The sequence below is a fragment of the Sardina pilchardus genome, chromosome 2 (assembly GCF_963854185.1).
Source record: "Sardina pilchardus chromosome 2, fSarPil1.1, whole genome shotgun sequence".
Lineage (NCBI taxonomy): Eukaryota > Metazoa > Chordata > Actinopteri > Clupeiformes > Clupeidae > Sardina > Sardina pilchardus.
The window spans coordinates 10,618,151-10,637,715 of NC_084995.1; the positions used below are offsets into that span (position 1 = coordinate 10,618,151).

Sequence of the window (19,565 nt, forward strand, 5' to 3'; positions counted from 1 at the left end):
TGCATGCATAGGCTAGCCTAGGCCTGCTGATTGTAAACTAGTATAATTCTGTTTTAACGTTGGTGTCAAAACAATAGTATTTGTTTCTTTTGTGACATAAGTTATGAGTACAAAATGAAAACCTCTGCATATAACACACATTCCTTGCTATTTTATTGGGAATTTCATGAAGCATTCACACACTAAAGGAATAAATAACAGTCACACACAGATGTTTTGTACAATAAACACAATTTTTACACATTTATTTTTGGTTGTAAACAAAATCTTTTGGAGCCTTAAAGACGATATGCTGATTAAGTCACATCATAGTGTTTCATAAACCAATATAAACACCTAAAACAGCATGTCTTCCCTGAGTGTATTTGGTGTTGAGAAAGAGGCTACTGTATACTTTGTTGTGGAATGCTTAAAGGTTCTCCCGAGAAGACAGTGGTGATATAGCACTTTGCCATCGTCTACATTATAGGGAGCAAGGAGTCAGAACTTGGCCTACACCACCATCACTCATGGTATGGTCTGTTTGTCTTTTTCCAGAAAGTATGTGGTCTATCATTGCTACACCATTCAAACTCTTGTTCTAATTATGAAGAGAAATGCTTACAACAAGCAAAAAAAAAAAAAAAAAACACTAGGTTAAATCATCCAGAGATTGTTTGTTCTACTTAAATACTGTTTTCTTTGAAATGCTGTCTAGGGAAGCTTCCTAGCCTACTGACTGTGGAATGGCTGTGGCCCTCATCTGCAGATATCAGATCAAACCAGATGAGTGCAAGTCACTTTGGAGCCAGACATACAGTATAGTAGGCTACAGTGTTACTTCAATGGACAGCCATGGAGATTTTAAGGATGGGAATTATTAGTGTGTTTAGCAAATTTGACATCATCCAACTGCCTGTGGTGGAGGAGCTCAAAATAACATGAAGAGAAGTAAACTGCAAAAGGCCTGCTCTGAGTTCAAAGTTGGACTAAGTTATCCTCAGGATTGATACCACTCAGTCTCAACACAGCACCAAAATCGACTGAGTCACCTTCATGTCTTGACGCCATTGGGACTCAGAACCAAAATCTTAAAGCTGTCCCCAAGTCACAGGTGTCCAGTGTCTTGAGCCTTGAGCTTTGCTTCAACTGTCAGCCAGTCTCCCTCTGTGATGATTACCTGACCAAAGTCAACCTGACTTATGTCATCTGATCATCTGGCTTAAAAGCGCTTCAGCTTGTCAGGCTCATTGGACGCCATCTGGGAGAAGTCCCGGAAGATATCCTGATACGTCTCATCTCCTAGAGGGCACAGTAGAAATCTCATTATGGGAAGAACATGAACCCCACTAAATAGCTTGGTCATGCATTGGATCAAAAATGGCATCTTGTTGGATGTGCATCTGGAAACTATGACATCTCTCAGTCTCGCTCTCTCCCACACACACACACACACACACACACACACACACACACACACATGGCCAAGCACATGGAGGACATGAAGGTGAGTGAGCAGAGAGAGAAAGACAGCCGTACCTGAACATGTTGCACAGCTTAGCAGCGATTGTCAGAGTCAAGCAGGTCAAGCAGTTGTTAAGCAGAGTGGAAAGTGCCAAGCCCCACTAGACCAGATGACTAACGCACACAACTCCTTTTGAAGAGTTTTAAGTAAAGTTGCACAGCATGAATAAGTTATAGGAAGAGAGCAAAGGAAAGCGTACAGTTTAAACACCAGCGGTAAAGCACACTAATATTAGGAAGGAATAAAGAAAAGAGACAACATGGACGGCGTGTTTTTGCTAATGACCATACTGTATTTAAAGTGCAGATTTACAAAGAAATCAGAGAACAGAAAAAGGCACAAGCTCTGGAGTGGGAGGACAGGAGGAGGCAGCGACCGCAGGTGCGTCTGCACAGCACAGGTAACATGCCACCAACGAGGAAACACCAAGACAGACGCTCGCTCCTCCCAACATATCACACCACCATCAACACAGCACTCTCGTACAGAGCCTCATCGACTTTCACCTCAGATATCCAACGGATGACAACAGGGCATACCAAAGCAATTGAAGTATTCCACTGGGTCACATCTTCCCTACACTAAGGCTGGTTTTCCCTACATCTTTGGCAGACCAGTTCATATCTCTGCCCGCTGAAAGTCTATTTGTAACAGAATAACTCCCCCACCCCCCCACATAAACACATTTCACTTTCAAACACACTGCAGACTGCCATATCAGGAAATCAGTGCATGACTGTCTCATGCATTAATTCCATTGTCCAAAAATGGCTCCTTCACTTGACGGAGCACCGTAACATGAAAACAGAAAAAGGTGGTGGTCACAAGAGTAAACACATAATGGGATCAGTGTTCTCAAATGCAAAATGTTACAGATCTTTGTGAACAGGTAGGCAGCAAACATGGTGACATAGGAATAAAGATCTACCGTAGAATTCCTGACTTAATTCCTAACTGCTGCTACAAATGAGAGTGTCTCAACACAGAACACGAGTTGAATAAAAACATCACTATTATGGGACGCTGTATATAGCATCAACATAAAATAATGTGCACTGTAGTACGGAAAATTCTTCTACATAAAACCAATATAAACATATACTTTTCTTTTTTTGCTTGGACTGTGTGCTATGGCCATTTACATAGAATAGTTGGAACAGTCTCTCTGGCAGGTTAGTGTGTAGTATGGCTTCTGCAGGGCAGTGTGCTGACCTGAAGAACACAGTTACTGGTAAACAGTGACGTTTAAAGGGCTGTCTGAGACCGGCAGATAAAGGCCTCTCAACCCACTGCGTGTGCTGGTTTGGTGTTTATATCAATCTAACTAGCGATACATGGAGCAAGGTTTTGAGCAATGTTGCTGGGCAACCACATCACCAACCCCATGTGTTCCGATTGGATGATTTGCCTATTGTCTATTCAGTATTCAATGTTGGTCTAAGTTATAGATCAGTTAATAAATGGCTGCCCACTATGAACAGGGATATGCCCGTACAACACTATTCAGGAACATTGTCCAGCTGCACTGCTCAAGAAGTTGCCTTGTGCATCAGCTTTAGATTGACTTGACTGAAGTGAACAGTATGAGTATCCCAACTATTGATTGCTATATATATCATACATATGTCTAAAGTTTTGTAGAGTTTTAAAGAGTATTGTATGGTGAACTGGCTGTATGCTATATGTACACCCTATAGATTCACCCCAGCCATGTGCTATTGAAGCGTAATGATCAGTCCTTTTGAAGTTACAGTACGTAAATGCTCTACTGGAAAGATATGAAGCACATGCACAGGTTGAGAAACAGTTATTAGACTTGAACGTCTGCGATGGTCTCCACTGAATCAGTGGACAAGAAACAGAGTAAGCCTGCCTACATGGGAGATGCTGATGACTCTAGCTTGAACTAGGTACCCTATAATAGGGCCCAAGCACAGAGTCGGTGGTCTCTGGTTTAGATCGCTTGACAACAGGTGTTCCATCATGTCAGGAGATGACAAGTTAGTGCATTTATCATATTTCCCCTTTACTCCTGGTGTCCGGTTCTGTGTCAGCTCATCCTTTCCAACTTCACTTACCACTAAGAAATAGTTTGTTGCACATGTGCATGAGGTAGCAAATGCCTTCACTTCTCTCATTAGAATCTCCAAAGGTGTTATTTGTCATTCTAAAATGGGATCAAGTTGTCTCAGTAGGCGGTCAAGACCAGAGACCACCACTCTGTGCACAGGGGCCAAACTTTCAAACCAAAAGGACTTCACAGCATTTCAATGCATACAGTGAATTCAAAGATTCTCTACATACAGTACAACACAGACTAGTATTAGGAGAGCAGGAGAGATTAAATACAATATGAAATGAACTTCATCACCGAGCACAAAAACGAAAAAAGAATTTAGCTGCAACATCCAGATAATGTGCAAAATATGTTCTGACAGCCAGGTGATAACACAACAGCCTCTCTCTGCTTTAGGAAGACATCAAGTCTGTAACCCTGCTTTGAGACCCATTTTATCATGGCATTGTGAAGCCCTCTCAACCCAGCCAAGCTGGAAGTCACTGGGTATATGTAGGTGCATCACCAACCAATTCTATGATTTTGAACGATTACAAATGCATTCGTGGTTTTGTTATAAACAGTCAACCTGTGAAACAGGCTGGAAACAAGCACCTATAGCCAGGGATTAAAAACGCAATCCTGACACCTAAAATTGGGAAACATACAAACCACATGTATGCATATTTAGAATCTTATTTGGTTTCTCCAGATCTTATAACACTACTTGTGACCATTTTGCTAGCCAGCATGAGCACACACAACATGCCAAGATGCCGAGGTTTGTTTGCATGTACGATACACATGCATGACAACCATTTGATTTTTCCCCACAATGATTTCAGTTTCATAGCACTCTATGGTCTGGCTGAGGTATTGGAAATAGTTGAATTGCTTTTCTTGTTGCCAATTTATATGTAAATACTGAAAAGGATTGTTTTTTTGTTGTTGTTGTTATTCTGTAACACATTTAGCCAGGTTTAGGACTCATCCAACTGCAGAGTGATAAACTCCTGTATGCATTTCTTATACTGCTGTTCAGTTTGGGTGTTGTGGGAGGGATATTGACCTGGCTGGCCAAACACTCCCTCCGTCTCCCGCATCTCCTCGTTCATCTTGGCCAGACGCAGCCTGGACACAGAGGAGAGGAAGACAGGGGAAAGGGTGGTGAGCAGCAGGAGAGGACTAGAAGGAGAAAAGGCTATTCAAGATGTTGGGTGAAAAATTCAATCAAATTTGGTTGGCCATATTGGCAATATTGGAGGCAGAGCGTGTCTGCAGTTAGTGCTTTTTAGAGCCAAAGAATGCCTCACAGAAAATCTGCCACATCTGCCCAGAACTGACAATATTTGGTGACATCCTCCATTTTTAAGTTGCGTACCCTGTCCATTGCTTTTTATAGTCATTGGTGAAAAAGGACAAGTTGACATGCAATAATCAGGATGTTAAAAATGGGATGAGAGTATTTGTGTCCACTTACAGAGTGACTATGTCAGCGTTGGCAGCCTCCACAGCGATGGACAGCGGAGTTCTGCTGTCAGTGTCGACAGCATTCTGTTTGGCTCCCCTCTTCAGAAACAGGCACACTTGACTGGGCAGAGAGAATGGGCAGCGATTACATTACACTCCATGTAATAGATTTACAAGCAAGATGCTGTCACTGACAAAGGACAGAGCCGGCAAAACTACATCTGCACTGCTTGCCAACCATCTCCATGACAGGCTACTGTAGTAATTCATCTAGATAGTCAGCAGTATACAGTTCATAAGAGTCAATGCGCCCTATGTTTAAAGCAACACTAAAGCACTTTTCCTCTGTTGCACGCACGCTATTTGTTTATCCACCAAATAACGGTGTCAACAGACAAGGTAGAGCATGTTGCATGATTTTATGAACGTGTAATGTATTGCGACATCGAAGCAAGTCAAATTTGTAGTTTCTTAGGTCTCATTTCACTGAACTACAGGTACGCTACCCGATCTGGTAAAGTTACATAGTGCGGTTACGAGTCGATGAACCGCTAAAATGATTTTGGAAACATTATGTTACCGTACGAAAAACTTTTCAGTGTTGCTTTAAGGGTCCTTATGGTGGCACGTACCCTGTGTGGCCCAGTATGGTGGCGTGGTGCAGAGGGCCTCGGCCGCGGATGTCCTGCTGGTCCACATTACCAGCGTTCTGGAGGAGGAACTCACAGGTGACCAGCGAGCCCTGTGTGACCAAGCATCAAAAACAAGGCACAATAGAGACTTGAGGAATTACAGACTCATGGTGATTTCTCACATTCTACTGTTAGATTTCACCCAAATAATCAAATACAAATACATCAATCCTCTCATTGATTAATCCTTTGTAGTCTGCACATCATCAGTACTGGAGTACTGAAATTAGAGCAGTCTGCAAAGGGTTAAACAGACTGTGCTTTGTCTTGTGGAGTTCTTGTCTCCGCCCCGTCCATTCATTCCATATATCGGGACACCTCGGAGGCCGCTATCCATAACGTATCACACACACTGTGGCCCACCCACCCCTTGGACTGCCTGTATGAGCGGCGTGCGGTTGCTGTCCTCGGAGTTGACCCAGTTGATGTCGGCGCCGTGGGCCATGGCCTCGGCCATGTCGGGGATACTGCAGGCGCAGGAGGCCCAGTACAGCAGCAGGTCTGACGAGAAGTCCGTCAGCTCGGAGAACACCGGCGGAGACTCCGTCCGCGGCACCGCCACTGGGGACTCAGACTCAGGCTCTGAGACTGAGACACACACACACGGACACACACACAGGTTGTGTTAGGACTCTCAATCAAACCTACTGAGGACTACACAGGCATACCACGAAGTTGTTATTCTATTCATGTTATAAGAATTGCTGTTTGAATTGAAACGTGGGGCCCTAATACAAAATGACAAAATGTATTTGAGAATTTGACACCATGAGCAACATCCTAAGCGCAAATATTTGTGTATCAGCTCAATGCGCCCACCTGCCATGCGCCAGCTTTGGGCCCAGTGATATTCCTTCACTCTGGTGAAACCATGCTACCCACTGACCTGTGCCAGAAGAGCTTTCTAAAGCAATCACAGCTGTAGTGTGTATGTAGCCTACAATATCTATGTTGTACAAGTGTATTTCATTGGTATGCCTGTGTAGTCCTCAGCAGAGTGTTGCTGACTGTTTCTCTGACACACTAAACGCTGACACCTGAACTGCGTGACAGCGCCTCCCTCTGGACACTCACTCACCTGGCTCACTGAGGCTGTTGCTGGAGGGAGTGGAGGCCAGCATCTCCCGACTGCCATCTGCACTGTTCTGTATGCCACTATCCGCACTCCGCACTAGGAGAGGAGAACAGCATAGTACATCTCATATGTCAGTGTCTCAAGGCACAACTTGCATTTAAGAACACCAAACCACCAGAGGCGTACATCCCAGGTTCAGAAAGTAGAAGTCCTGCCAAGTACTTGATCCAACCATTTAGTAATGCATCCTAATTAGCAGCCAGGTAGATCAGATAATTAGTGATATCACCTGTTTTAAATGCACAGGCAGAAAGAATATATGGCAGGACTTTTACTTTCTGGAACCGGGATGTCCACCTCTGCAAACCACACAGAATAGCAAGGTGGGATGCAGCACAGTGATAGAGACAGATGTGGGATCCCAAACTGACTTCAGATGTCAGTGGACATCCAGGAAATGAGATGAAGTCTGTCAACATGCTTCAGCCAGCCACTCTTTTACGATGCCAGCCACTGATCACAGCGACAGTGGACACTGTCCACACGACAACATGGACGGAGGTGCAGAGGACACACAAGTGGACACACAGTGACAGTTTCACTTGCAGCTACTTACAACTCCGCAGCTTTGAGGAAGTGTCAAAGTAGGAGAAGAGCGAGTCAAGCTCGTCAGGGCAGAAGAGCGAGTCACGGCGGACCTCCTGGCCGGCGGCCGCTACTACTCAGCGGTCAGAGTGTTTGAAGAAGGAGGGGGGCCAGAGGCGAGCGTTAGTAAAGGAGAGGGAAGCACAGGGCAGGTCAGGTCAGAGGTCAGAGGTCAGGTCAAGGGTCAGGGGGGAGAGAAAGGGAAGAGAAAGAGAAGAGAAAGGAAGAGAAAGAGACAGGGCCAGAGAGAGGAGGAGATGAGTGAAGAGAGATGTGTGGCTACGAAGAGAGAAACAAGCAACTTTCAAGCTGAGGTGCAATTAGTCTAACAGGCAAAAGCCAGAGGAGAGAGAAGACAGCCTCGTAAATGCTAGCATCGCTAACCATCCAGAAATGTATATGGCCTTCATGACTGTGGCTTGTGCTGGGGATTGGGGAGAGCACGTATTACCCACCTGAGGTGCTGGAGGCGGTGCGGAGCTTTGGGGTAGGCGGAGGCGGCCGTGGGGGCAGGAACTCGGCACAACTCCTCGGCTGCTTGTCCTGTTTGCTCAGGCTAATCACCTTAGCTCTCTGCTCCATGGCAGAAGGCTTCAGGACAAACTTCCTGTCAATGTACTTGGCTCTGATAAAGGCCTCAATCTCCTGTCTGTGAGGGTGCGAAAAGTAAAACATTATGTCAGAATGTTTGACAAATACTAGTTCATACACTGCTGCCTACTGGTGTAGATCAGATAGCAAAGCATAGTACTGTAGTATAACATGTTAACAACACTTAAATTCTGATGCAATATTCTGTGCAATATTGAGTAGATTCATCCTAAAGTAGCATAACCACCTCCAGTTTTTCCAGCTGTAACAAACACAGAAAAGAGTGAAAGCACATTGTTAATAGGGGAGTAGGCCTACCTGGGGTCTCCAGGCTGCGGCTTCCTGCATCCCAGGTCCTCCCGACGGGCCTCATAGATCTGGTTTATCACCCCGTTTCCAAGTTCACACATTAACTGAAAACACATTCACATGTCTTAGTGAAACTATGGCAAATAGAATAAGGAGTCTTTTAGGAGCAACTTAGAAACACTTTTGAAAATAAAGACTTCAACTACTCAAACATGTGGATGGCACCTGTACCTACTTTTATGACTGCTGGCCGTAGTCAAGTAGTGACCAATTCATTAAGATACTTAAGATATTTTCGTTCACATAGTGAACATACATAAACGATCAGTACAAAGTTGAATGAACCTTCAACTCTCCCATACACACTCCATTACACCTGCTGCATACTGCCATCTTACCTTGAGCAGTTCTGGCTCCCAAGAGTCCAGTGTAAGGGACCTGACTTTGGAGTTGTGCACACCCAGACTCCTGAGAAGAACAGAATGAACACACACACACATCAACAAAACATGAGAGTCTGGGCAGGCCTTAGAGCTTAGAGCAGAACACTGGCCAAGAACTGAATTACCAATCTATAAACTGGACCCTATTTGGAGGCCAGGCTCAGTCTGAGAACTGCGACAGCAACCTGCGCTGGAGGAGCAGCAGTGGAGAAACAGGAGCCAGCAGGAGAGTCACACATGCAGTACCTGTGTATGCCGGAGCACTCGATGCAGAGTGTGATGCCCAGGTTGATGCTGGCCCAGCGTGGCTCGGGTTGCCCACAGTCGGCACAGGTGTCGTTCCCATGGATGGCCAGCACCCTCCCGAGGGCGCTCTCGCCCTTCATAGACCTGGTGTCGCCACCCGAGTCCAGACTGCCCAGGGACGCAGAGGACTTGCGGTCAAGCCTTGTCTAAAATATGAACGAGAGAGTAAACAATCATTTCTGCTAATTATTTTACTTAATAATTATTTACTGTTTTGAAAAGGTCAGTGTCCTTGAACCAGTGACTTCCAAAATGAGGATCCCACTCATGTAGACAGTTTGACTTTAATGTCACACCAAAGAGGTAATGCAACAACATCCTCACACAACACAATGAGACACTCGGCGCTCATTTAGACAGAACAATAAGGCCCTCTGTTTTGTCCCAAGATCAGGGCTAGACTGGGAGCTGCTAGTTCAAACACGTTTAGGGAGACAGACACTCATGCTAGCGAGTTTAATTTCAATATCTATTCTATACCATGCAACACATCTCATAACATTATCAAAATGTACCCTTCCAAATATGCTACTGATGCAGAATACACAAACTACAGGCATTTCTTGAGGCACAAAATGCCCAAGATGCAACAAAGATTTCTTCAAAAGACAAATGCATTTTGAACTAGAGTTTTTTTCTGCGACAGCCTGTGAACTTGTAAGTCTCTTGTAAGTCTCTTGTAAATGTATTGTAAATGTATTGGTTCAGACAGACACAGGAGCACATTCAGGTGTCCATGACACTCACCACCGGTTCGTCCCCGTTCTCTCTGAAGGCCGTGGCGATGCTCTCCTGCACCGCCTTGATCCAGGCCTGCCGCAGCTTCTCCGAGTCCGCCTGCATCATGCAGCTCCTGGGAGCAGGACAGGACCACAGTACAACTCATATATCTCTCCTGAGGAGTCTCTCTTGTGTGTGTGTGTGTGTGTGTGCCTCTCTCTCCCTCTGTGCTTGTGTAGCCTAGCTGGTACAGCATGGCACAGGGCAGGCAGGCCCGAGTTCAATGGGTCTCCACATGAAGGGAAAGCACTGATAAATGATGAGGCCTGTGAGCTGCAAGCTAGGATTGAAATATAATGTATACAACAAACTAAAACATAATTTATATCATACTGTATAACTATAACATATTTTAATCACTGGATTGACTGTGTCATAACATTTCTATTCATATACAAAATAATTCTACAATAATTAATTAAGTACTGGAATTTGTTAGTTCTTTATCAAAATAGCTGTGCTGAGTTTGAAAAATGAAACCAGTGAAACTTTGTGTAAAATGATTCTTTTCGGTAATCTATTTGATTCTATGTTAGTGTTGATTACAACTTGTAATCTGTGTCACTGCAGTTCGTAGTCTTTGTACTTGTACTCTGCACAATGACAATAACGTTGAATCTAATCTCATCTAATGGAATGCTCACTTTGTGGGTGATACCACTTCAAAGCAGAAGCGCCGCTCAATGTCTTCACACTGCTTTACGGTACACAGCCGCAGGTCTTCCACTACCACAGTGGGGTTATCCTGCAAAACATACATATGCACAACCACAGTGGGGTTATCCTGCAAAACATACATATGCACAACCACAGTGGGGTTATCCTGCAAAACATACATATGCACAAACACATGAAGGCCACTGCCTACATTGACTATCAAATGTATCTAATACAAAGAAGGCTTGGTTAATATTTTTCAGCATTCTCTCTCTCTCTCTCTCTCTCTCTCTCTCACACACACACACACACCACACATATTTACATAAGATAAAACACTGACTGTGATAGAGAGGGGGTATTCCTACCTTAAATTTCTTCTGATAAACCATCTGACTATTTTGAATGGAGAACCAGCGCCTTTTAAAGAAAAGCAATAAACAATCACTTGAGCAAGAGGCACAACGCAGAACTAAAACTCAGCAAATCACTACTAAACAGAGAATGTCCGTTCGGATGTCATGTACCTGTCATTATCTGCTTTTTTCCTGTCATGCATCAAAACAGAGGGATGGACCACAAGAAGATGGATGGGATAAATGAAACCGGGGGAAACACATGCCACAAGGACACAAAACAGACAGAAAAAAACTGAAGAACAAATAAGGGATATGAAACAACGACAGACATATAAACAAACAAAAATGAAGAATGGAGTGACTGGTATGGTATAATAAGGGAAAATAACATGCAGATATTCTTCATCCCTTCATGCCATGAACCCCAGCAGGACCATGTGCTTTTGTTCATTTGCACTGTCTCTTTGTTTACCTATTCCATGTTTTAAAGGCGTTGCTCGCCCTCTTGAACAGGTATCCCTCCATGGCTATCCCATTGTCTGTGTCCACATTGTACTCTAACTTAGTGTCCTCGTTGAATAAGTCCTGCATTGGATAAAAGTTCACAATCAGTTCACACAACACTACATATCATATATCCAAAGCACTCTTTTCAGAACAAACTGGTTATGAGGCACAAACACCATGAGATTGTGGAGGGCATCTACGGGATCAATTTTGCTTTTGATTTGTGAAGATAAAGGTTACCAGTGAGGAGTGAATGTCAGAAATGCGCAGGCCAAGAACAGTGGTCAGGCAAGAGAAGAGGCAGACTTACTTGTAGCGCTGCCTGGGGAAGCAGAGCAAGAGGAGACAGAAGACATTAGCAACAGCAACCAGAGCAAGACAGAACAGGCAGAGGGGGAGAGGAAACAGCTCAGGGGCTGAGTGGAGGTAAGAGGGGGCATGAAGACATGTGGAGAGGAATCTGCTGTGCACTCAGGATTATCAGTGTTGTGATCTGCTACGGTGGAGAACGGCAGGACCACAAGCACAAAGTGTGTTTGCATACAGTATGTACAAACACAGAGTCCTATATGAACACACACTGGTCATCTGGGCAGTCTTTGTTGAGGTGACCTTTTATACCTCGCTTAGCCTTTCTAGTCATAAATGTAAATCAATCCAGTGTGGGGTTTCAAAGACTGAGGGCAACTATAGACTACCTTCTGTTGGATAGTGGAATGTTTCTGTTCCATGTCTCTTTTCTCTTTTGCAGCGTCAACCACGAGCTGATCCAGCTAAAACAGAGACAAAGATAGTGTAAGTTACGAACAACCACCTGCTCCGCAGCAGGTCAATAACTGACCTTCATTTACATCTGACTGTATGGTACTAAATTAGTCTCTAGTACTGCAGAAGCCATAAGTGTTGGGAAGAGACCGGTTTTACCTGTATGCCTAGCTGTTTCATAAGCGGTTCAAGCTCACTAAATAGGTCATAGCCTTGGTGGAAGAAGGTGAGATGGGCTTGCATGAAGGACAGCATCTGTGACACAAAATGATGGTTCAGAGAAACGTTTTGAACTTTTAGAAGTTAAAAAGTAAATCTGGGCAGCAATACATGACAGATGGTTGTAAAATCAGCCTATTCAAATGGGTGAATTGGCCTATCTGAGCAATTGTTCATATTGTTTTCAGTTAATACATTCACACTAATTAAGTCACTATTCTTAAGAGGCCCATCACTCACTGATTTGAGGATTTCAGATCTTCTTTTAGATTGGAGCACATTGATCTGAAAGAAACAAATATAACGTTTCTATGATGAGCAGTGAAAATACAGAATACAGTAGAAATACAGAGACAACTTGTATTTCTAATACAAGCACATCCAGGGTAAAAAAACTGTCCTTGAGAAACAATTTTTGAGAAACATCTGAGAAATAAATCATGAGCATTGTCAAATAAACCTCGTCTTGATGAAGTGTATTTGGAGTACTAATACAAATCAAGTATTACGTATTACATTGTAAACACCTGTAATGCAATGTCCCAGAACTAGGTCAACCATATCTTTACAGGCTTCCTGTGTCTGGCAATTCATCAAAGGGGACAGCCAGCTTCCTGTTAGGACTCTCACCTGCAGCACATAGTCCAGGGCGATGTGGCGGAAGCACTTTCGCGTGGTGGTGAGGATGTTGGTGGCCTCGTCCACCTCGTGCGTCTTGTTCCGAGGCACCTGTGCGTTCTTCACCAGCGCCACCTCCTTCTCCTCGCTCACCTTGTCAAACTGCTTCTTGGTCTCTTTTATCTTCCGAAGGTCCCTAAACACAAGGGGCATTTGGATAAAGTAAAACAAAAAAACATATACAGATGGATTATCTTTAGTTGAACAGTCATTTTGAGGATAAAATGTAAGCACAAAACAAGCTCTAGCGCTTGATAGGAATTGTGTTCCATGATCATTAGGCCTACAGTTTGTATAGCATCGTTGTCTCGGTCTGAATGTACAGCATCTTTGGAAGAGACCAATGAGACCTATTATGTGAGAAAACCCATAATGTTATGAGAAAGTACTGATCTATGACACTTACTCCTTCACAAATGTCTGGAGTTGGGACTTTATTGATCTCTGAGCTTGATCAAATAAAATCTGTGGATTGGAGAGAAATGGGCATAATAAGCCTATCGATATTACAACATTAAATCAACATTAAATAATTATATCCTGCTGTAACATGCAGTCAATTTCAAGAAATGAGTGCTGCTTCATATTTGAGGAATTTGGAATTTGGAATATGCCAAATGAATAATAAGAAATGCCTCGGAGGGAATCAGTGAATGATGTTCTTACTGTATGGTAGTTATTCATCTCTTGTAGACTTTCAGCGAACTTGGTTAAACTCGACTGGAAAACAAAGGTACCAGAACTCTAAATAGTGTTCCCAGTGAATTTTGCAGGTTAAGGTTGGGTGTACAGAAATTAAACTGCCAAATGTGCCTGACAGTCATTCACTCACCTCAATGACCACATCTCTAGTGGACTGCAGAGCGAGGTCTCTGATGCCGTTGACAAACTGCTTGTTGGCCAGAATATAGGCCCTGCCAGCATCAATCATCCCAATACAGAGCTTGACCAGCTAAAATGAACAATAAAAGGGAACCAAAAGTTCAGAATGAATCACAGTCACAAGCTGACAGTACTAAATCTGTAAAGAAACATTAAAAAGGATCGTTCAAGTCAAGAGTGTGCGGTAGAGCGATCTTATTCATTACTATTTAAATGTTCTTGCAATCTACCTGCACCTTATCAGGCAGTGCGTGGTACCAGAGTGATTTGGAAAACTGTAAAGTAACATGTTGTGATTTTGTGGGCTCACTGGCAGATGTGTTTTTGAGAGTTCATTCTGACCTTGTCTAGTTTGGACTCTAACTCCCCGACATCGGTCTCCACCTCCTCGATGGTCGCTCTGCACACAGAAAAGGCATTCAAACGTGGTGATAAGTACAGTAGAGTAAAGTCAGTAAGTAAAAAACAAAAGACAAAAATAGGTCAATGAAATGGTAAACTCTCTTGCCATTTCCATTGTGCATTAAACCCACTATTTTCTCACAATGTAAATCTCCCGACACACCAGTAACAAACATTACATTACTCTTGAGCATCACACCGTGAACAGAGTCTTTAAAAGTAACACACATTACATTACACTTTGAGCATCACACCGTGAACAGAGGCTTTAAAAGTAACACACATTACATTACACTTTGAGCATCACACTGAGAGAAGAGCCATTTCGCTGTTGGTCTTTGTTCTTGTCCATTTGAAATGAACCATGGAGCTTCTACTGAGATGCAATCTTGCCTGCCCAAAGAGCTCCCGCTCCACTGGCTGGTGCTTGTTAAATCAATATAAAATGAATATTCACTCTGTTAACTTTTCCTTTGAAGTCCAATATACATAGTGGTACAGAGGATTAATCCTTTTGAGAAATCAATGATGACAGAAGTGCTAACCAAACCATTCTGTTTGCCTACAAGGTTACACAAAATCCCAAGGGTGTACCAAAAGACTGGTAATACTGGACACGCACGCACGCACGCACGCACGCACGCACGCACGCACGCACGCACGCACGCACGCACACACGCACGCACACACACACGCACACACAATTTAGACTATCATGGAACTGGGACCCAGAATGTCAATGATTTGTCCACTAAACGACCAGCGTAAATCTATCTACTGTATCTATCTATCTCCGTAGTCTATCTAGATGGTTGAAATTGGAGTGCAACAATTATGTACATTAAGTTTTTACAGTGTATATCATTATTTTGAAAGAGATAAATAATGATATGGAAAATATTTGTATACTATACTCAAATACCCCCTGTCTCTTTACAGGATAGCTCAAATTGAACACAACAGCTCTTTTTGAAATGGTTTCATTTGTAACCAAGCATCAAACAGAATATGTTTTAACTGTTAGAGCAATCTAATGTGAGGGCAATGCCTCTCATTTGAGACGAGTAGAGGAAAACAACATTCTGCCATTCTGTGACTGTACCCTCTAGCTCACAGACCCACATGGCCGGCGCTCACATGCACGCCAAAGAGATCCAACACAGAAGCCAGACTGTTCACACACGCAATCACACACACTCTCACACACACACACACACACACACACACACACACACACAGGCCTGCTATGAGTAAGAGAAGGATGCAATACATTAACTGTTCACCACTGTACAGCTTTGAAAAAAAAAAAACATAATAAAAATGCCCATCATCCACTACAATAAAAACCAATAAATCGAAACCTTCTTATTTCTTATCACTCTGGCCTGAGAAAACTCCATATTGCTTGTTCACACCATATCAGTTTCAACACTTATGTCACCCTTAGGTCACCCACATCACTGCAGAATTCCCACATAATACAAGGAAACATCATGGTAACTTGTCCTTTGATCAAGCCAAAATTGTGACATTGCCAAAAAAACACGTGCATGTCTGAAATAGTTACAGTTGATGTAAGTATGGCTCTAACCCGTATACTGTAGTTTTTTTCAGGGCAGGTTATCCTACATGTTAAAAATAAAGACATTGACATATGCCTTTCACTCTGATGCTTTAATTTGTGCTGGATTGACAGGGCACAGAGTATCTTAAGGAAGTTTTCTTCCTGCAGAAACTATGGAATGTAGGCCACAATGTCCCCTGGTGGCTCTGAGTGACACACAAGCTTCCTCTACTGCTCTGACGAGCGCATACTGGAGAGTGGGCCAAACAAATCTGATAAAAAAAACTATTCAGCTGAGTGTCTGAGGCTATACTAAATAATGTGTCACGCATCAACTTTTTTAATCCGTTAAGCCAACTCATCCACTTTCATCCAAAACTATGTTCAATGCAGTGAACAAGGGTATTTTATCGACATGGCTGTTCCTGGAAAATTTAATATATCATTTCTTGGTTCTAAGGTAAGCTGATGAAACACATTTATATTAGATTTGATTACATTATATTATAATTATTTTATATACTACACTTAATTTCAAGCCTAATCTTAGGCTATAACAATAGACCAATAGTAACACAGTCTAAAGTACAACTGTTGAAGCAGGCTACTGTCAGTCAGTCCCATAACGCTGATAATCATTTACTATGTTCCTTATGACAAGCCCTCGGGAGAGCAGCAGATTCATCTCAACCCAGTCAATACCCCAGTCTGGACAAGACTGAGAACAACCACAATCCAAAGCCTCTCGAATGATATAACTAAAAGGAATAATCAGGAACTTTTGAGTGAAGTAGCATATAGAAGTGTCTTTACAGTCTTCAAGTGCAGATGGTTTACAAAGTATGCATGCTAATCTAGCAGAAATGCTAAGATTTTTTGTTTACGAGTATTTATACGGCAATGAAATCATTTTGAATATGTTTTCTCATTTTCTGCTGGATTTGATCCCTTGCACCCTCCATCTGCACTGATCCTAGCGGTGCCCTTGAGCATGACTCAGGCCCCCCGGCCCTCCCCACAGGCTGCTTTGTCCACCTCAGCTCCACCACCACACGGCATTACTGCTGGGCCCGGTGTTAGATTACATGTCTTGTGCCTTTAATACTGTATGTAGATCAATGGGATGTGACAGATGAACAAGAGCACTGAGTCCGTCAGAGGTGTGCAACGATGCAGCTTTCTAGCAATACAGTCTGAAGAATGATATCCCTTATCTGACAATATTCAGACAAAGTTCAGCTTTGTCTTCAGACAGATGGAAGTTGTTTTGGCAATTCTAGATTTTCAATTTGCATGATCAAATTTTACAATGAACTGTCTTACAAAAGTACCAAAAAAGCACCCTGGCAAACAAATGAAATGTCACCAATTAATCTTTAAATTAACTTAAGTATTTTTTATTGAATAAATATATCAATAATTGTTTTAACATACCGTGCTTATATATATACAATATATATATATATATGTGTGTGTGTGTGTGTGTGTGTGTGTGTGTGTGTGTGTGTGTGTGTGTGTGTGTGTGTGTGTGTGTGTGTGTGTGTGTGTGTGTGTGTAGTATGAATAGTATGTATTCCACTGTAGAGAGATTGAGTACCTAACTGACCACAGAGTTTATACTGTATTTGATTGAGAAATGTCTGGATATGACAAATAGCCGGACTCTTTTCACTGGATACTACTGGCCTACACTCCAGACTCTCCAATTTGCTGCATGACATGTTACAACTAAGCCTGCTGTGGACAAGTAAGCCTGCGGTGGGAAAGAAGCCAGCTGATGAAGAAACAATATTGCAGGCAGACACCCTGTCTGCCAGTTATCCCTATAGGCAGTCAAACACTTCACCTTCGTCACAGCACAACTGCATCATGAATATGATCTTAGTGTGGAACACCTGCCTTTGTATGCCTGCCATATTGGTGCATTTGTGTTGCTGTGTCTACTTGTAGCTACTGAATTGAAAATAACACAATGTATGACTCAAAAGAGGGCCTCCATTCTCATGTGATTTGGCTCAACTGCAACCAAACCTCATTCAAAGACAATCTATTCATATTTACAACAGTGTAGCAGTACAAAGGCAAAGATGATCTCATTGCAGCCAGAGCAACAACCAATAAAGAGCTCAGACTAAGTGCTGGACAAGCCTTTACAGTCCCTCACAAAGGCAGTAAACTAAAATGCCTCTAAAATTTCCCTAATTCTCCAGAGCAATCACATAGGCATACAGGACAATGAAGCTTGTCAGTGAATCAGGGCAGTAAGGTTAGGCTACCTTACAGTATGTCAGCAAGCAAAAAATCTTGTGACATAAGAAATGTGATGCTTTCCAAAGAAAATGCAAAAGTTGTTGTCCCATTGAAAGCACACTGAATTTAGGCCGGAATTGTTGTGTCGGTCAGTCAGGCCGCAATGAGGATTCACAAACCGCTTCGGGTATTCCCAAGCATCTGTCCATTGCCACTTATTTTCTTTTTTGTCTGATGTCTGGAAGCGAAAACAGCTGTTTTCTTAGCCTACAAAGTAACAAAACATCCTACGCGTCCATTTTTTAGGAAAGCGGGATAGCCTGCAAGTTTTTATTCCGAGCATGGGACATTACGTGAGACATGCATCATTTCAATTGTCTATGGGCCTATATCTCACAATGGGGCATCTGTAAAAAAAAATCATCTGCAGCAGAACTGGGTTTGTTCATGAAAAGACAGTTCAAGCGGGGGAGTATGAATGAGAGAACACGTCACGCAGCATCCGTGAAACCATTCTCTAAACTGCAGTCATAGGCGACCTACTCTGTTTATAATCGCCTCTTGAACAGAGTGCGAGTGACGATCCCCCTGTCCAGATGCAGGTTGATCCAACGAGGAAGTTCGAAGTGCAGCCAGTGCATTCATAGAAGCGGCACTGTCGTGTCTCCATCATTAATCATCAGAAAAATTATATTCCGCAGCCGACATAAGCAGTTGCACCATCAATTGCCCTGGCCTGAACGCATGACTGTGAACATTTGCCTCGTTTTGAACGAGATGACACAACCGCAATGAATGGGTAGCCTAAAGATTGGGGGAAAAACGTATAGCTTTCTTTTTTGGGGTTACATTGCATTTCATTGCAGCATTTGGAAGAGACGACAATAATTATCGGCCTACCGGAATCGAGGAGAGTCTTTCAGACAATCTTCAAAATCCACAGTCACCTTCATTGCTTCAGTTGGAAGGGAAAATGCGCTTCTGAAACCTGCGTCTTCACCAAATCCAACGATCGAGATGCAAGAAACCCTGCCTCGACTGCACGCTAACAATTACCAAGCATTTACCACTTATATTTCAGAATAACTAAGACAATAACTGCAAAATATTTGCAAAACACATGTAGCCAATTACTGCTGAAATGGTCATTGCATCGATTACTATAAACCTACGTCAATCCGTTCACCAGAAATTCAGTCCCACCCCATTCTGCTTGCTATTGTCAGGCACATGAATGTCAGAATATGTGGCCAATGAGAGTCGGTCTTGCGACCACAGTCAAGGCAGGAAAAGATGTCTTGGTTGGACCAGATATGGACTTTAGCCTATCCTATCTGTTGTTACAAGATGGGTTAGCCAAATGTGAGTCACTAAGATGAAAAAGTTGTATTATAATATTACAGCAGTTAAG

At 42.9% G+C, this 19,565-nt stretch overlaps 1 protein-coding gene across 3 annotated transcripts; it reads right to left on the minus strand.

The window, feature by feature from the left end:
• Positions 1-138: 138 nt before the first annotated feature.
• On the minus strand, positions 139-19,368 carry acap2a (ArfGAP with coiled-coil, ankyrin repeat and PH domains 2a). 3 transcript variants are annotated; one of them, XM_062518537.1, is made up of 25 exons: positions 19,327-19,368; positions 19,055-19,199; positions 14,281-14,338; positions 13,889-14,008; positions 13,723-13,776; positions 13,463-13,521; positions 13,009-13,192; positions 12,619-12,663; positions 12,319-12,414; positions 12,093-12,167; positions 11,360-11,472; positions 11,056-11,076; positions 10,897-10,948; positions 10,516-10,616; positions 9,839-9,944; positions 9,032-9,237; positions 8,741-8,810; positions 8,352-8,446; positions 7,898-8,091; positions 7,414-7,515; positions 6,801-6,893; positions 6,090-6,310; positions 5,663-5,772; positions 5,041-5,151; positions 139-4,691 (listed from the first exon to the last, which is right to left on the minus strand). In XM_062518537.1, the coding sequence occupies exons 2-25, from the start codon at positions 19,105-19,107 to the stop codon at positions 4,541-4,543; spliced, it is 2,490 nt and encodes an 829-aa protein (XP_062374521.1). In that variant the 5' UTR covers positions 19,108-19,199; positions 19,327-19,368; the 3' UTR covers positions 139-4,540. The 3 variants fall into 3 exon arrangements, with proteins under 3 accessions (XP_062374521.1, XP_062374529.1, XP_062374536.1); XM_062518545.1 differs by having other exon boundaries at positions 139-1,281; positions 4,630-4,691; positions 19,055-19,327; XM_062518552.1 differs by lacking the exon at positions 7,414-7,515 and having other exon boundaries at positions 19,055-19,327.
• Positions 19,369-19,565: the final 197 nt, after the last annotated feature.

Coding starts and splice junctions, on each gene's coding strand:
- acap2a (XM_062518537.1), bottom strand. CDS start 19,107: ATGAAGGTGACTGTGGATTTTGAAGATTGTCTGAAAGACTCTCCTCGA. Junction 14,339..19,054: donor AAAGACTCTCCTCGATTCCG/GTAGGCCGATAA, acceptor TTCTGTGTGCAG/AGCGACCATCGAGGAGGTGG. Junction 8,447..8,740: donor GGGAGCCAGAACTGCTCAAG/GTAAGATGGCAG, acceptor ATGTGTTTTCAG/TTAATGTGTGAACTTGGAAA.